This window comes from Columba livia, chromosome 2, assembly GCF_036013475.1.
Source record: "Columba livia isolate bColLiv1 breed racing homer chromosome 2, bColLiv1.pat.W.v2, whole genome shotgun sequence".
NCBI lineage: Eukaryota > Metazoa > Chordata > Aves > Columbiformes > Columbidae > Columba > Columba livia.
The window spans coordinates 38,698,685-38,716,011 of NC_088603.1; the positions used below are offsets into that span (position 1 = coordinate 38,698,685).

General features: G+C 36.7%; 1 protein-coding gene across 26 annotated transcripts in view; it reads right to left on the reverse strand.

Moving 5' to 3' along the window:
• TBC1D5 (TBC1 domain family member 5) overlaps positions 1-17,327 on the reverse strand; it is a 315,378-nt gene that overhangs the window by 197,974 nt on the left and 100,077 nt on the right. For 10 of the 26 annotated variants that reach the window (XM_065051500.1, XM_065051492.1, XM_065051487.1 and 7 more), the window contains one exon: positions 3,941-4,311. The exons of 15 other annotated variants lie outside the window; for them this stretch is intronic. In XM_065051500.1, the coding sequence (XP_064907572.1) occupies positions 3,941-3,973 (33 nt within the window). In that variant the 5' untranslated portion in view covers positions 3,974-4,311. The remainder of the gene's footprint in view (positions 1-3,940; positions 4,312-17,327) is intronic. One more of the 26 variants, XM_065051501.1, reaches the window with a different exon arrangement.

A 17,327-nucleotide genomic window follows, 5' to 3' on the forward strand; every position in this document is an offset into this window, starting at 1 on the left:
GATCGTTACCCTGTGCCACTTTCTCACTACTGGCACAAGCATCTACATGGAACCACATCAGTTGACTCATGTGGGTTGAAGCTATCCTGCCAAAAGAGCAAATTTTAACCAAGACCAGTTATGACCTTGCACTTGGTTACAATAATAAACTACAAAAACACAAGATGAAGAACAACCAGTTATGAAGCAGGTGTGATGGAAAGGGTATAGGCAAGTGGATCACGATTTGAAAGTGAGGCAACACTATCATATTACTTTGAAACAGCCAAAACAAGCTGATAAAAATGAGATGTGTAAACCTCCTCCCATCATCTGATGCTGGTAAAGCCTGAGCCACAACAGTGTATCCATCTTCACAAGGACTGCACAGAAGGACAGTAACCAGCCGCTGCGGTCCAGAGAAGAGCAACAAGACCAAATAAAAGCCTAGAAACTACAACCTATGGTGTAAGACTGAAAGAAACAGAATGTTTGACTTCAGTGAAAAAAAGACAGGAGGGAAGGGAAGTAAAATGCAGTAAGATTTCAAATGTGTACATCATTCAACTATGAAGCTACTCCCTTTTCTTACAGTAATCTAAATATGCTGAAAACTTTATTCATATTAAAATTATTCAAACAATTGGAAACCCATTAGATGAAATAAATCCTTTGTTTATTTTGGAATATATTTTATCTACCCGGTTACAAAACAATTCAACATAATTTAAATTAAAGCTTTTCCTTTCCAAAGATAGTTAAGAAACCAAAGTAGTTTACTGCTGTTTATGGTATGGAAATGACTGCTTTTAAGTATTTAAGAGTTTTACTTTCAGAAACACACAGGCACCATGCTATGCTATACACTTTATGTTTTAGTAATACATATGTAACTCGAAGGGCCGAAGAATGTCAACACTGAAAGAAATCATCAAAACAGTGAACTGGAAAAAATGGCAGCTTAGCCTGCAGCCTTACCCAAAATGATAGTAACTAGCTTAGACACTAAAAGTGTATTCAATGAAATAAGTTTCTAGGATATCACAGCTTTAAAGTAGCAAGCAATTAATCTAGGATTCAGCCTTTATTCTTTCACTATTTTTAGAAAACAGTTTCCTACAGGGGTTGACAGAATTTTTATAGGAACACCAGCATGTTCATGCACACACAGAGGCATTTACATCAAATATTTCTCTTCTAGATATGCAGATGCTAAAGCAGCATGGTCTCATGCTGAGGTAAAAAGAAAGTTGGTGTAAACCCTATTTCCTAAAGAAAAAGGACTATTCCATGTGCACTTTGAAAGGAACAGAGAGAGACAGAATTAGTTTCGTGTCTTACAAGGAAGTTTTTACATAAAGCGAAGAACCATAAACCCCATAACAGGCACAGTTCTAGAGGAAAACCGGGTGCAAGAGGAAAGCAAAGACAAAGCACTATCTGAAATCTAATTCAGCTACAGTGCAATGAATACAAATTGCAAGGCTTTGCCATTACTTCAGTCAACGGGAGCAGGGGCTTACTTGAGTATGTCTAAAAGCCATGCTCAGGAGGAAAAAAGCTTCAGAGTAGAGCTACCCCTGGTAAAAAATATGCTGAAACTTCTCACAAATGCTCTCTCTCACATCAGGCTCAACACATACTCTATATAAGACACAGGATTCATGTCATGTACTGCCTGCTCACATTGCTTTTCTTCAGCCTTGCCACATCAAAAGTAACAAAAGCAGGGTGGTCATGAGCCACTCTAGGGGCTCAGTATTTTCTTAGAATTCATATCTAGGATATAGTGAATTTCAAACAGCAGATAAAATACCTCAGGCAAAGGAACCTCTTCAGACTTGGAAACACAAGGTATAGATGAAACCTGCTAACCTCAGCCGGTAGTTGACTTCAGGAAAGCCCTCTACATCAAGATATAAATACTGCTATGAATTATTTTTTTCTTCTTTTTTTCTTTCTTTTTTTTTTCCTTTTTTTTTTTTTTTTTTTTTTTTTGGTAGGAATACACCACTGTATTTCACGCTACTAAAAAGAAGACAAAGCAGGTTCTTCCTTTTCCAGACAGTGAACTCTGCTGCTCAGCACATCCTGCTGTATCTCTTGTTTCTGGTCTTCAGGACCTCCTAGTACTAATTCCTGCCAAGACTAATAATATTATAAATGGCAGAAAAATACAGTGCGATGGCCTTCCTTCTTTAATAATCTGATCTCTTAATACGGTGTTATCTCTTACAACTTGTTTTCCTATGCCTTTGCAGTCTCTCATTTTCCATTCAGATTTTTGAGCAGCTGGATGAAATGTTCTGTGCTTTCCTGTACATGCACATCAGACTGTCAAGGGAACAAGTGGTTTTGATGAACTCTTCAGACAGAGGAGCTAGGCGGGCAAGGTCACTGTAGCATAATGATTTCTATAATGCACTGTTACTTAGAGGCATTTATTCCTCCTAAAATATTCTCTGGGCAGTCCCTGCTCCTTGCCAGAGCATGTAAAACACAGGCATAGAAGTCACTGGTACAAACAGCACGGTACATCAAATACACACTGTCCATACCACTTCAAAACCTGAAACAGATGCAGGTCTTAAACAGCAAGTAGGAAAGCGGTACTTTGCAAGGTTATACAGGAACAAAAGTCTGGCTATAAAAATAATTTAATTGTGCAGAATTTCAGAAATTAAAATTTATAGTAACAACAAGAACCCATAACATAAATGAATTCAGAAATGGGGATAAAATACACTGCTTAAATTGAGAAATATTAATAAAAGTGACTTGCAATTTATGAGTTAAGAGGGCTTTTTGGTTTGGCAGTAAATTTGTCTTACCAAAACATCTGTCACCAACAAGTTTCATTCTCTTTACCCTAAGTCCTAGGTTTATTTTGCTTTAGAAGTGAGTCAACACACACTATGCAGCAAGAAGCAAAACCCTCGTTTTGTGTGACATTTTTAGATAACACGTAAATAGCAGGGCAAGATCTCAGACACAAGCAGAAGTAGTTTGCTAAGGGATCAGTTACCCTGAGAATTCTATCTGTGTTTCTTCTCTGGGGAATGAGAGAAGAACAGCAGGCAGGACTCACTAAAGCTTTTTGATTTTTAAGAGGTAATTCAATAGACTGCCGGCTCCTAAATACGTTACGTTAAGTTGACTGTTCACTCTAATTCACCAACCACTATGACATGACTGAATCTCCCCGTGTCTGAATATCAGGTTTTGTTGTATACAACCAGCAAAGAGTAACTGGAATACTCACAGAACAATGAACAGATTTGAAGAATTGTGCTGGAACAACAGCTGCCATTATACTTTACAGAAAGCTTGCAACACCTTTGAGGCTAAGCTTTTAAGCCCTTTTTATTAAAAAAATATAACAGATGTAAACAAGATATGGTTGGAAACTCCTTGATTAAATTTTTTCTACTGGTTTCAGAAAGCCTTTGCAGACAATTTTCTTCTCTGTGTTAGACAGATCAGTATGACGTTTTAAGAATATTTAACGTACAAATCACGATAGCATTAAAACTCTGAATCCTCCTGGACAAAATAGAAGTTTTCACATACTTCTTTCCAATTCCTTTTTTCTTTTTTTTTTTTTTCTTTTTTCTGTCCTTCTGACCAATTTTATTATTTTCTTTCTCTACAAACACACAAAATACTAACTTGAGAAAAGATAGTTTTCAGAACTTTTACTGCTGCAGACTCTCTATTATCTCTTTCTTGAACTGTTCACATGCAAAAGCCTAGGAAAATGAACTTTTTGCTATGTTGTTGCATTTCTGGTAATAGTTAAGCTAGAGAGTTGGCCCAGTTCAGGCAGAGAAGCGACCTAGCAGTGGCCAGGCCACGGACCACTTAAGAGTATTAAGAAGAATGAAATGAACATTTTGAACTGGATCCAGAAGTAAATGGAAAGAAACCAAGCACATGGACTACAGGTAGGATCTGTACTCACTTTTCGTTCTTCTTTAATAGTAAGGCTGTGCATCTTGGAGCACCTAAAATTAGTAGTTACTTTCGAAATTTTGGTCTGTCATGTATTATTCATCTTTCTTTTCCTTCTAAAAGGAAGACATAAGATGGCAGTGGCAGGTGTTCTTAGCTTCCTGATGGAAAAGGAAGAAAATGTTGACTGAGGGGACAGATCTTTCTTCAAAGGAGAGGTGACAGACAGATACTGCCTAGCTGAGATGACTGTTCTCTGTCAAACACATTGCAATTCCACCTGTTGCCAGGAAGTCTTGAAGCTTAAGGATTTCTCAGGTGGGCAGTAGATCCTCTGCCTACTCATCCAAACTCCTGTGCTTGGGAAGTTCTTGTTCTTCACTGTGGAAGAAAAAGGGAAATCCTGTTCTATTTTAGCATTTCTGATTTAGCAAATCACTGAATACAACAAACCCAGACAACTTTAAAATTATTAGTCATTTTTGGTTTTGAGGTTTTGACAGCATTAAAGCCAAAACATAAAAGATAACTGAAATTAAATTATTTAGAAAGACAGAAAATCACTCCTTTACTGTGCTACTCCAAGCCAGCTTTCTCCCAAAGAAGACCACATAAGACTCCCTTCATGCTTTCAAATAACTGAACATGGTATTCTTAACATGAAGATTTCTAAAATATGTCACCTAGTATATGTACATGAAGTTAGCTTGCTAGAGCGAATATTTCTTCATCTCCTTTAAATTCAAGATTTCCTCTGTATTTAGTGGAACTCTTTTAGTGCACTGATATCAGAAACAGCAGATGAGAAATGTGATTTCACCTTCCAAAGACAAACACAGTTTGGCTTTTAAAAGGTAACACAGAGGACTAAAGAATACCTTAACTAAAATTGTTTGCATTCTTTTTCTCAAAGCCAGTAGGAATGATCATGAGAGATGTTCAGGAAAGAACAGAGTTTTTGGTTTTGTTGGGTTGTTTCTTTCATGGTTGAAGTCCCATTTCACCACTAAGTTCCTCAGCTCATGGAAAAAAAAACGCTTCAGCCCTTATCCATACCCTGACACTATATGTTAAACTTTTATACTTATTTCCTACAAATGGCGACTTTCGTGGATATGTGCCACACTCTCAAAATTCTTGATTCATAATATCAATGGTCTTAAAGGAAACCTCTGAAACAACTACTCTGGTTTTCATTCCCATGAATAGTAGTCTTGGTACAAACTGATGTCTGAATATTTCTTCAGCTTTAATACAGCAATAATTTAACTTAAGACCAGTTTTCTGAATTAAAGGCACACATAGTCTGTCATATCCATCCCAATACTTACACTCGTATGGCACTTCCGTACAACTCAAATCAATTTAGTCATTTTGATTTTAGTTTACATTTAGATAGTCCATCATGAAAGAGCTCAGAACTTTACCCTAACCTGGGTCCTCTGCATGCCATGTGTATATGCTATCTGCTACATCAATCAAAACGGCTCACAGTTCAGTTGATGTATATGCAAATAAATGTACTTTACCTAGAGGTCAAAATAATTTCTGAAAGAGCACTGTACATTCTCTTGTTTTTAGCTATCTCCTACATCCATGAAGTATAAAAAAATTAACAAGCTGCAAAATAAGAAATTGAACACCATACATTGAGTTTCTTTAGTGTCACGCTAGGAATGCTATAATTATAATCAAGAATACTCTATTTTTACTGTACCTTTCTACCTTGTGGCACACGGCAGCCTATGCCAGTTTTATCATAAAATATTATTATGGAGAAGAAAACATTAAAAAAAACCAAAAACAAACAGAAAAAAACCCAGTTCTGCTACCTGAGATCACATGTGAAGGAATTAAGATGTGGATTTGGGTTTTTAAGATGGTCCTTATATGTTTTGCCCTTATTCCTGGCTCAGCTATTGCAACCACGTAGTACAGTCTGGGCAGATCACCCTGACAGTGGATAAATTAGGATTGCACTGCCATCAAGTCTGAATTGTTTCTTAACAAAGCTACAAATCAGCGTAGCTCTGATTTGACCCAACTGTGAGACTTCCAAAACTGCACTTTCAACACATTAAGTACAATGGGTGGGATTTTTCAAAAATGTTTTAGAAATGCTGAGAAATAAGGTAGGTTGAAATGTATACATATCACTACATCAGTTACATGAAGAGAAAGCTGCAACACAAAGGCACTGAAGAATGCAGGAAATTGGGCAATATTAGGCCTATGAGCATAAAAGTTTTATAAGAAGCCCTATAATTTATTATTTCTTCAAATTTGATCAAGAAAATAAATGTACATAGCTGAAACAGAAAGGGAATGGACGTATCTGGCAATTCAATTTAACGACTGTAATATAAGTGTGTGAAAAATAGTTTCTGAACTTGTCTAAACTTGCTACAGAAGACTGAATTTTGGCTTCTCTAAAACATCTGCTGATTTTATCAGGATGGATAGCCAGCCTCAGTGCTCTAATGTACATGTACAAGGGTCACTGGTCTAGATTCACAACAAGTTCTGACCTTGAGATTTTTTAGCTTTGTTTATTCATCTGAGTCCGCTATGTAATTATTTTAGGAACCTTTATATATTTCAGTATTACGCATATTTACAGTAAAAGTTTGGCAATGTAATTCAAATATACTGCATGTTACTGTGACTTGTGGGTATTCAATTAGTAAAGGAGAGGTTTGCACTTGTCCACCTCACCTTCATCTCTGGAAAATTAACAGATACCGGATGCTGTGTAATGACTTACTGAAATATGCAAATAAAAATATTCAAAGGGCCTTACTAATTTTATGACAATAAAGTCCATAGTTGTAATATTCCAAACAACCCTAAACCTTATTTTCTTAAGTGTACACATGTACAACTAAACACAGAGGTAAAATCTTACCTTTTTTTTACAGGAAAACAGGATTTGAGTTGGAAGTCTAAATGTCAACCCTGAGCAGTATAAAATTATACAGAATAAGGAGGAAACGGGGCTGATAGTGCATATAAATATGACAGTGTATTAGGCTGCATTTAATTACCAGTTCAAACAACAACCTGATCTAACCTTTGACAAGTAAAATAAATGTTCTGAATAATTTAACCAAAGCAAACATTTGCTGTTAAATGCTGGCTAATTATAGTAAGAGTTGCACTGAGAGGGGGAAAAAACCCAAAAGAGATGGTAATTTATACACTTCTCCTGCAATTGCTACAGCTATTCCTTGAAACCCTTGAATATTTTTTTTCCATGCGGGATAGCTATGAAGTATCTACTTCAGGAAAAAAAAAAATCTGTCTATGTTTAAAGGAAGAAGCACTGTATTAAAATAATAGCCTTAATTTACAAGCACTGAAGAAATAGTGCAAATACAGAAAGCAAAATAACGTCAGTTTCAGGAATATCCACCTTTTCTACTGATGGCTTTCTGATACAAAAATCTCTGTCTGTAACTCTGCATCACATGGGAAGATAAGAAGGGGTAGAATGATGATTAAATCTTTTTCAAAGTGTCAGTGTAAAATCACACAAAAGACTCATTACAGGATAGGGGAGCACAATTAAGTCATGTCCAGCGCACTTCTGAAGAGTAATGAATAAATTTAAATAATTTCTTTACGTAAATACCAGATCAACAGTTAAATAACATCAATAAACCAGAGAGATTCTGTAAAAACAATCCCTGCCAAATTATGTAATGACAAAATAATTCCACCACTATGACTTTTTCAGATATATTATCTATAGCCAGATATACTATCTATATGAAATATTAGGCTTGTTTCAAAAGAGGCTAAAGATCTCAGAAAAATAAATACATATGACAAGGACAAATATTTAAAGCCAGTATACTTCCGATATCAGAACATCAATGACCATGAAACTGAAACCATTTGAAAAAAAGGTGTTTTTTTCCTGCAGCCTATATGCCTTCCAGTTGTAGGCTATTTTTAAAGACATGAATGAATGGTTTTTGCTATCTTTAGGCCAAGAGTTTCACTTATTTATGTGACGAAGAGTTAGTAGCAACATCAGCTGTCTATCTGCATGCCCAGTAACTATGGTTCGGAAGAATCAGAAGACCATGAAAATTTCACACACACGCAATGCACGGTAAACGAAAGAAGCCTATAAATCCCTAATCTTGAATATATATTAATATTTGAAGGCTTTATATAATCTGCAAAGTAAAAAGTGAAAACCATTAAAAATATTAAAACTGACTGGAAGTATGCTCTTCTCTTTTCCCAAAAGTAATTTGTGTGCAGATAAGTTTTGGCCACAAGTTTCCAACACAAACATATTATTGTTAAGTTACCTTTTGTGTTTTCATAAATATTTAAACTCTCTCTGAAATTTTAAATATGTTTATAGAGACAAAAATGCTAACATTCTTAGCCTTTTAGAGTGAAAAATTCTTAATTAAACGATTTCTTGCACACTGTAAGAGAAACAATATTTAAAAGAAACAAATAATAAATTCACCAAAAAAATCACCAAATTGTTTACTTGATAATCAGTGAGGTGGATTCAACAAATTGAAGTGGATTTGCTAGCTTACAGTGTAAACTGAATATTGGAAAATTGAGTTTGAAGGTCATTACTATTCTTGCTCCGCAGCTCAAGACAAAGTCTTTGAGCAAACAAAGTAGTAAAGAATTTGACGAGATCCATGCCTGACACTGGAGAAATTCAAGCACAGAATTAATTTTACACTGCTTCATGCCAAATGGACAGTGAAATGTACTGGGTTTTTTATGCTGAGGCATCCATAAAAACATACTCAGCTGTATTTGGACAGGACAAGGGAAATCTTAAGCAGTCATTGGTAAATGCAACAAATCAACTCTTATACTGCACATAAAATTTTGGCATTTAAGAAGAAAACTGGAACAAATCTTCTCTAGAGTTGTTATGCTTTTCGTATTCTGCACTTGAAATGTTATCAGGTTCAGCAAGGTAAATTTTGGAAAGAGGAGGTACTTTCACCTTTCTGTGAATTAAAATGCAGCAAGAAAAAAAAAATAGCCACTCAATTCTAAAATTTTATATTCTCCAAAATATTTGTATTTAGATAAGTGATGAAATAAACAAAACTATCCAGGTCATAGGTTGCAAGAGCTGGTGTGATGACTGCTTATTGATGAAGAGCTCACGCTCAATGCCAGCCACGCATCAGTGCCAATTACACTTTCCTGTTACTTACTCCTCATTTTCTGAACTGTTGCGTACTTTAAGAAATACAACATCAAACATCTAAACAAGAAACATAATCCCATATTTTATATTTAAATTATTACACCTGATAGAAACATTGATAGAAAACCTAGTGTACTAAAATTTTGAGGTACTAAACAAAAGCATTTCTCTTGGCCACAGCTGCAAGGACTATACACCGTTCCCCAATATCGTCTTTGGTATCAGTCTGATATAGCAGGCGGCATACCTGGAAGGGTGATTATAAATACATCATTTAGTTACATATGTACTTGGGCATAAACCAGCTAATAACTTTATGCAGCATGGCCCACTTGGAAGAAAAAAAAGATATCTCCATCCAAACCATTAAAGAAGAAAAGAAATATCATGATGCTGAAACTAGCCGAGCTTCTCTGCTGACTTCATGCACCAAATTTTAACACTGAAAACCACAAGAACTAAAGATCTAGTTAGCTCTTTAGATACACAGTTTTGTGCGATAGGTTATTGAGAAATCAGAACTCAATAAAATAAAAAGTAGAATAGAAATCCCAACAGAAATCATAGCGGAACTACTACTGTGGGGTTCTTTATGAAGTAATCCAACATTTCACTCTGGTCAGTCTGTTATTATAAGTAACAATTAATTTAGTCTGTACTGGAAGCTTCCTGCATATTTTAGTTTGCACGTACTTGTAAGGTCTTCCTGAAGAGAATTCACTTTTGTGTAGAATGGCTTTGTGATGTGGATTAGCTTCCACAAGGGATCTGAATTGACAATAATGAATTCATTTTAAATAGTGGGCTAGACTTAAATGAGAAGTGAAAGGCCAGTGCCAGCAGAGTTCAGTGATCAGCCACTGTTGTTCTCTATATAATTTACTGGTTGAGTTTAATAATTACGGCATTGCCTTGATAATCTGTAGCTGCACCATACTGGAAAGAGAGGAAGAGAAAATGCTTCTTGTGTTAATAGGAGAATTGAATTTTTTTCTTTAAATGCAGACCCACAAACTGCAAATAGAGTATTCATAACAAACATCTAAGAACACTGACACCAGTTTAAACTAAAATTAATTTATATCACTCAAATCCGGAAAAACATAATTTCAAGCCTTGATCTTATTAGGATACTTAATGTAATCTTATTAGAATGTGAGCTCCTATATATCAAAGTGTTTTATACATTGCAAATATATTTTAAAGAGCTCCAATAAATATTACTAAACAATTCACTACTGATCTCCAAACCTAGTTTCACAGGAGCAGATTATTGGATCTGTAACTAATACATCAGGAGGGGCAATGCCTTCACACAGGCGATATTCTCGCTGCTGTACAGAACCGGCTGTCACAGGAGCGTTAAGGAAGTTTCCGGGACTTTCTCATCTCTTAACTGCCTGAGATTTAGCACAGAGCAGCATGCTTTCCAAAAGGACAGAGTACCTACAGCTTCAGCGGAAGCAAATGGGGATCATAGATGCTTAAAATTTCAGAAAATCAGGCCCGGTGCCATATACAAGGGAAACACTGCCAGAAATGTCACTCACAGAATCCATGCCTGCCACTCCGCAGAGATTCATATATGCTTAATGATGGCTAGCAAGTACAGAGAGCAGACCTAGCTAAGGAAAAACAACAGAAAACGAGGCAGGAGGCAGGCGCTGAGCACTCTGGCTGCGCTCGTATCCCCACTGGCAAAGTAAAAGTAAAATGGTTAAGAAACCGGTAATGCTGATGCCAAAAATTTAAATGTTTCCAAGGACTATAGCAGACCTTAAGAGATAGAGCTTTTAATCTCATTTGAAACAGTTTCAATACTTCAACATTAATGTATGCACATATATATTAATGAAGCAGACATGTTAATCCCCCCGATGTCGATGTCTGTGAAGCATCTTAGCTCTTACTTCCTTCACCATCAGCCGCGTGTAAGTAACATACTGTGGCAACATATGAATAGTTCATAGCTCCAGTAAGGAATGAATGAATGAACAGTGACCTAAACGCAAGCAGCAATTAAGGTTTCTGTTTCTTTACCCATCAGCTATTGCATATACTCACAGCAAACAAGTGTGTTTTTCTGACATGCACACTTGTCTGTTAATAAGTTAAGGAACTATTTCAGTCAAGAGCCTTTATGTTTTTCCCCTACACGCTTCATTTCTTGCTACATGCATTGGAGTTTTACCCTGATAGAGATGTTGATGACAAGCCCAAGAAATGGAGGTGATGCGGCCTGGGACTAAGGTAAAGAATACCACCATGCTTGGAAACCCAAAGTGCAAGCTTTCTGAAAACCACAATGAGAACTTCCAGTTAGCACTTCTATTTGAATTCAGTACACAGTTATACATCGCTTACAAGACTATAATGTACTACAACAAAGTATTGGGAAAGAGAAAAAAAGCGACATTTTAAACGGCAACAAGCATGAAATAATGACAATATGCTGTTTTGTTTAGCTCCTCCACACACACACCTTCTTTTTTTTAGGGGTGTGTGTTGTTATTCCGGTTGTTTGGTTTTCTTTTGAGGTTTTGTTGTTGTTTGGTTTGGATTTTTTTTATACTTTATGGGGGAAGAAGAGAAAAGAAACAGCACACAAAGAGCCATGCCTGTTCTTTTTCACAGATTCAGTTCCAAAATAATTCTACTAATAAGCTACTGCACATTATCAATACACTAGGTATGTGTTCAGAGATAAATTACATTATAATTCACTCCAGTAAAACTGAATTCCAGTTGCAGAATCTTGTTATAGGAGTAATCTGTAAGAGCAACTGCTGGCCTTTAAGGGACCAGCAGGTACAATTTTAACTAGAAGTAGTTCACAAAAAATACTTTTCCAATTGTAAACAGAATGATTGACACAAACTTACCTGTCAATGCAAACTCTACATAAACCCACTTTTCATATATTTTCTCTCAGTTAAAGAACTAAATGCATTTTCTCTGTTAGTATATGGTTCAAAATTCTCAGCCTCTGTTAGTCTGGCAAAAAATGATCTCTGCAAAAATAAGCTGAAGAAAATTAAGACAACCCAGAACAAAGAAAAGAAGCAGATCCTGAGAGTTGTTAGTACATTAAATAAGCATTACATTAATGCATTTGTCTTTGTAGAAAGTAGAAAAAAACAGAAGGAAAGCTATCTGCTTAAGTAGGTTTTTTAGTTTTGTTTTGTTCTTTTTTTCCTCTTCTATACTAAGCTTTTTAGATACAACAGTGTAATTTTATTTTATTCCTTTTTAATCAAATAATCAATGCAGATAATTGGTCAGGGGAACTAATAGCCTACTGAAGTGCAAAGTGCCTCCTTTATTCCTGAAGGTAATATCATGCTACCTTGTGATTGTAAAGCCAACATTTGTTGGGAACATGTATTCAATAACTAATGTTTCAGTACTTCAATAAACTCTTCACAATCCATGAACAGTGTGCTCTATAGAAATGAACAATCCTCATAATTCAATATTAAGATTAGCTCTGCTCCTTCTAGCATCAATTTTGAACCAACGACATGCATGAGGTATGTATAATATTTTTTAAAAGAACTTAATTTTACATGATACTGCTTTTCTCCAGCACCTCACTGTGTTAGAATAATGAGGTATGACTTTTCAAAGCTTTGCTTCCTCACACCTTAAAGTAGTCAGCAGTGTGCATGTGTGTATAAGGGGGTGTTCATGTAATATATACATTACTATCTGGGTAAAATACTACCTTTACAGAATAGAGGATGCTACTCCTTTTACCACAAGATAATGAAGAAGGAGAGGGAGAGGAGAAGAAGAAGAAAAGAAGAAGGAGAAGGAGAAGGAGAAGGAGAAGGAGAAGGAGAAGGAGAAGGAGAAGGAGAAGGAGAAGGAGAAGGAGAAGGAGAAGGAGAAGGAGAAGGAGAAGGAGAAGGAGAAGGAGAAGGAGAAGGAGAAGGAGAAGGAGAAGGAGAAGGAGAAGGAGAAGGAGAAGGAGAAGGAGAAGGAGAAGAGGAGGAGAAAAGAAGAACAAGGGGGAGGGCAGGGGAGGGGAAGAGGAAAGATCTTATTCCTCAGAACATAACATGAAGTCTTTCACAAATGAGAAAGAAAAAAAAATCTCAGAACCCACTTGTTACAAACAATAATTTAATTTCCTTGAACTCAAACTCTACAACATTCAGCTAACTCTGAAGAAAGTGGAAAGTAAAATGACTCATAAACTGCCAAAAAGCAATATGGGTGAAAACAGAATTTGTTCTCGCTGTCAGAGGCAAAAGTAACAAAATGGTAAAAATGCAAACTCTATTTTAAAATGTAGGTAACATCAACAAAGATCTGATTGAGAAGAAATACATGATTGGGCAAAGGAAAGTCTAACTGATCAGACTGACAAGAGCAGAACAATTCGGAGACTGCAGCTCCAGGTGGTATCTCAGGAAGGTCCCTATTGCTACTTTACCCAAAGCACACGAGGGGATTATATCTGTGTAGGAAAAGGAACAAATTTGACAAAGCCGTTCAAAGAAACAGTGAATTAAGTCATAACGGGAGGACTTGTCCACTGTGTGTAATGCCCTCCTAGATATACAAGAGCTGCTCTGCAGCATCATTTTGTGGATGCTTGGAATGGCATTATCAGTTCTGCTGCAGATTTACAAGGTGCTAAGGTAGCTGTAGACTCCCTTCCTCTTTCTCCTGTCCTCCCTCAATATTAATCTCACCTCTATTCTTGAAAATTATTTACATGAGAAATTAGAAATCATGTTACAGATATCATAGGAAAGCTACCAACTCAAATTTTAACTTTTTATTCTTCTTCCTTTTAGGACTTCCTTGTATGTATTCATATATTGCTTTTCAACCTTGCCAGAGCTGAGAGGTTGAATGGACACTGACAGTCCATAGAAGAATAGGCTCTTTCATGATAAGTCAACATAGCTCTAGGCCAATTTTGGACATTATTTGGCAAGTGCTACTGTATTAAGGAAGCAATTTTTCAAGGTTCACATGCACCAAGTGCAGTGTATACTATACAGCTATTAAAAAAGCTGCATTAACATAAGACTGAATATGTCTTGTTCATGTAATTATCTACTTAATTCAACATTCCCACACAGCATTTACATACAACTGAAAAAGTAAAAACTCAGAAAGAAAAATCTCTCCTGTATGATGCTCTTGGATAGCTTAGGCTCCCACTTCTTTCTTAATACCATATCCAGGAATATTATTCAAAAAAACAAACTTGCACATCACATGCCATCAGGCTTATGAGTCTCACATTCATAACTGCAAAAATTATGAAAAGGCAATCAGAAATTTCATGGACAGTATACACACTTATTAATATGATCTGTTTTATTGGGTCCCAATGAAAACATCTTATTAGTTCTACAATTAAATGATTCAGAAACCATCCACACTATCTTTGCCTTTTAACAGTTCCAATCAGTAGCAGATCTAGGTGTAATCAACAGCAGCAGGGGGCTTTAGGAAGCAAAACAAAACAAAAACAGTAGGGATCTTTACTAGTTTACAGTAATTGATACAAGGAGATGTTATATGTTACTGCAAATTAGCCCAAGATATGGAAAAGCTACACGAAAATTCCCTATTTTCTACAACTGCCATTTCAATATAGCAATGGCAATACAATAAGCTTTTATAAAGAATGTAGTATTTCAAGTTTACTGAATTCTGTGCTGATCTAGAAGATCTTCTTTATATATATTTTTTTTTCTTCCCCCCCTCCCTATTTTACATTTTCTGTAACAAGATCAATATTTGGGTTACCGTATATTCAGAATCCATAGATGTCGCCCCTTAAATTTGTGAGTGGGTTGCAGGAGTGACATGAAGTCCCTCTTCTGTAGGAGTTGAGCACATGGTCTGAACAGCACTTTTAGCCCCTGCAATGCATGGTAGCAAAACTATGTTTCCCATATGTTAGTGCTGACAGGCTGACTGATGTAATTTCAACTCAAAGAAACTTACATGCAAGTTATTTTTACGCTTTTTGATCCTCTCCCTCTATTAACAGTGTCCCAGATATAGGAAAGGAATACATTAAAGAGAAATTGATAAGTGGTGCAATAATTTATGTACCCTTTGAGTGCTAGGACATCTGCACAAAACGAGGCCGTCACCTTTTTGATGTCAAGGATCTTGGGATAGTTCCAAATTGTAAGTATTTAAATCCTAAGCTTTTAAATTCTCATTGATTTTAATACAAGCACAAAGAGATAAGCATCCCAGTATCTTTTTGGATCTACCCTTGCTACCAACTCTGAAAAAGATTTTATCTAGCCACAGCCGTGCAGCATTTATAAAGGACAACCAGTGAGCATCTCATAGTGAAAGTCCATGTTGTCACCTCTGTAACAGTCCTAACCTTGCTAATTTAAAGCAAGTTTGCATAAAAACAGCAATCATAGTTTTGGACTGAGGCACAGGCACAGCCACAGAGATGACACATTACAACCACCCCACCTCCTCTGTAGAACCAGAGAAACCAGCAAGCAGCCTGTGGGTTGCTTTCTTTGCAGCCATGTGACGACACATAAAATTAAAAATTTGTAATGGATGACTAGCTCAATGACCACCAAATGAATATCAGAAAGTCTTATACTTGCTTGAGTCATGGTAGCCTCTTAAAGTGCAGAAGTTCGAAATTACATAGCCACATCCAATTATCTACTTACTACATGGGTAACTTCATTATTTTTAATACTGTAATGAGCCTTGCAGCAAAGCCTACTGCTTTAGCACATGGCGTAACCAGAGCAGAACACACAAGGGTCTACAAGAGCAGAACACACTAGGGTCAAGCCATGAGAGAAAAACTATCAAGTGGTATCACCACTATACTTTTGCAGGAATACAGCAATTCACACCCAGAAGCTGCCAACACTGGATAAAACATATCACCTTTTTCACATCTGTCCTCGAAACAGGTCATTTTCCAAACAAGGTTTATATCATTCAGTGGAAAGGCATCTGTTGAGCCAGTTAAGTTCAGCCACACAAGCGCAATAAATTCCAGGATCAGAAGGCAACTGCATTACAACCCACAGGTGAAAAGGGAAGCAGTTGTAGAGGCAACACGGGGGACACTTCACCAAATGCCAGAGCAGAACAGGGAACTGTCAGGGACTGTTGACATGGCATCACATGGGACCTTTGCAGCTCAACTGTGATGAGCCCAGGTGGGTCAAGGCACATATGAGGTAAATTAATTTATTCAGTTCTGGTTGTCTCCCGGTCTATCTGTTCGAAAGCTGCTCAGAGAATGATGAATTTCAGACACTCACGTTAACAATAGTGAGCTTCACCACAAGTAATTATAATCAGTTAACCATTTCCAAAATGAATAATCTGCCAAACAGCCTTTTAAATTAATTGTTTACCAACACCAAAAATGGCTACCTTTCCATAAACCCTGCAGCTCAGTGGGCCATCATGAAATAATGAAATGATAGAACTTGGCTGTCAAAAAGCACCATCATGTTCATAGTCTCTACTCCACTAGCTCACCTGAGTGTTCTGGACTTCCATACCTCAACATTTTATGCTATAACAAGGATACAGATACACTGTTGCAAAATTAAGACCTTTAAAGCACTCTTGAAACCAAGAACACCAATGACAAGAACTTTTAACCATCTCTGTAACCTTCTGTTTATTTGCTTTCCACATTAAGTGCTGGTTCTCACAGTGCACAGAGGGCTCTGGCCACTCGCAAATGCTATTGGAATAGTTTGGTGTACACCAGTTCTAAATGAATAATGTATTTCCCCCAGTATTACTCCAGATCTCCAAGTCATAATTCATTCCCATGAACGAGTTCAGGCTGATGGTTTCCAACGCTATACTTTCAGTTTGAAAATCGTGCAAAGCAACAGTTGTTATTCACCACTAAGTCTGCAGTGAAATATCACCTGTGGAAAAGCAGTCGGGTAATGTCTGCACTCACAGTTTGGGCACTAAGGGTTGTTTTCCTGGTGGCATCACCTACCAGTGCTCTCCTGGGGAACTTCTGTGTCACAGTGGAGCAGGAGCTGGGGGTCAGGGAGGGGATCTGGGACATGTTTTCATCAGCTATAAGCACATTCTGTATGGGTATTTCTAGGAGTTTAATGAAGAAGAAAGGAATTACATGAATACGTTCTTCTGAACAAAGATATACACACACATATGTAGCACACACTGCATCACA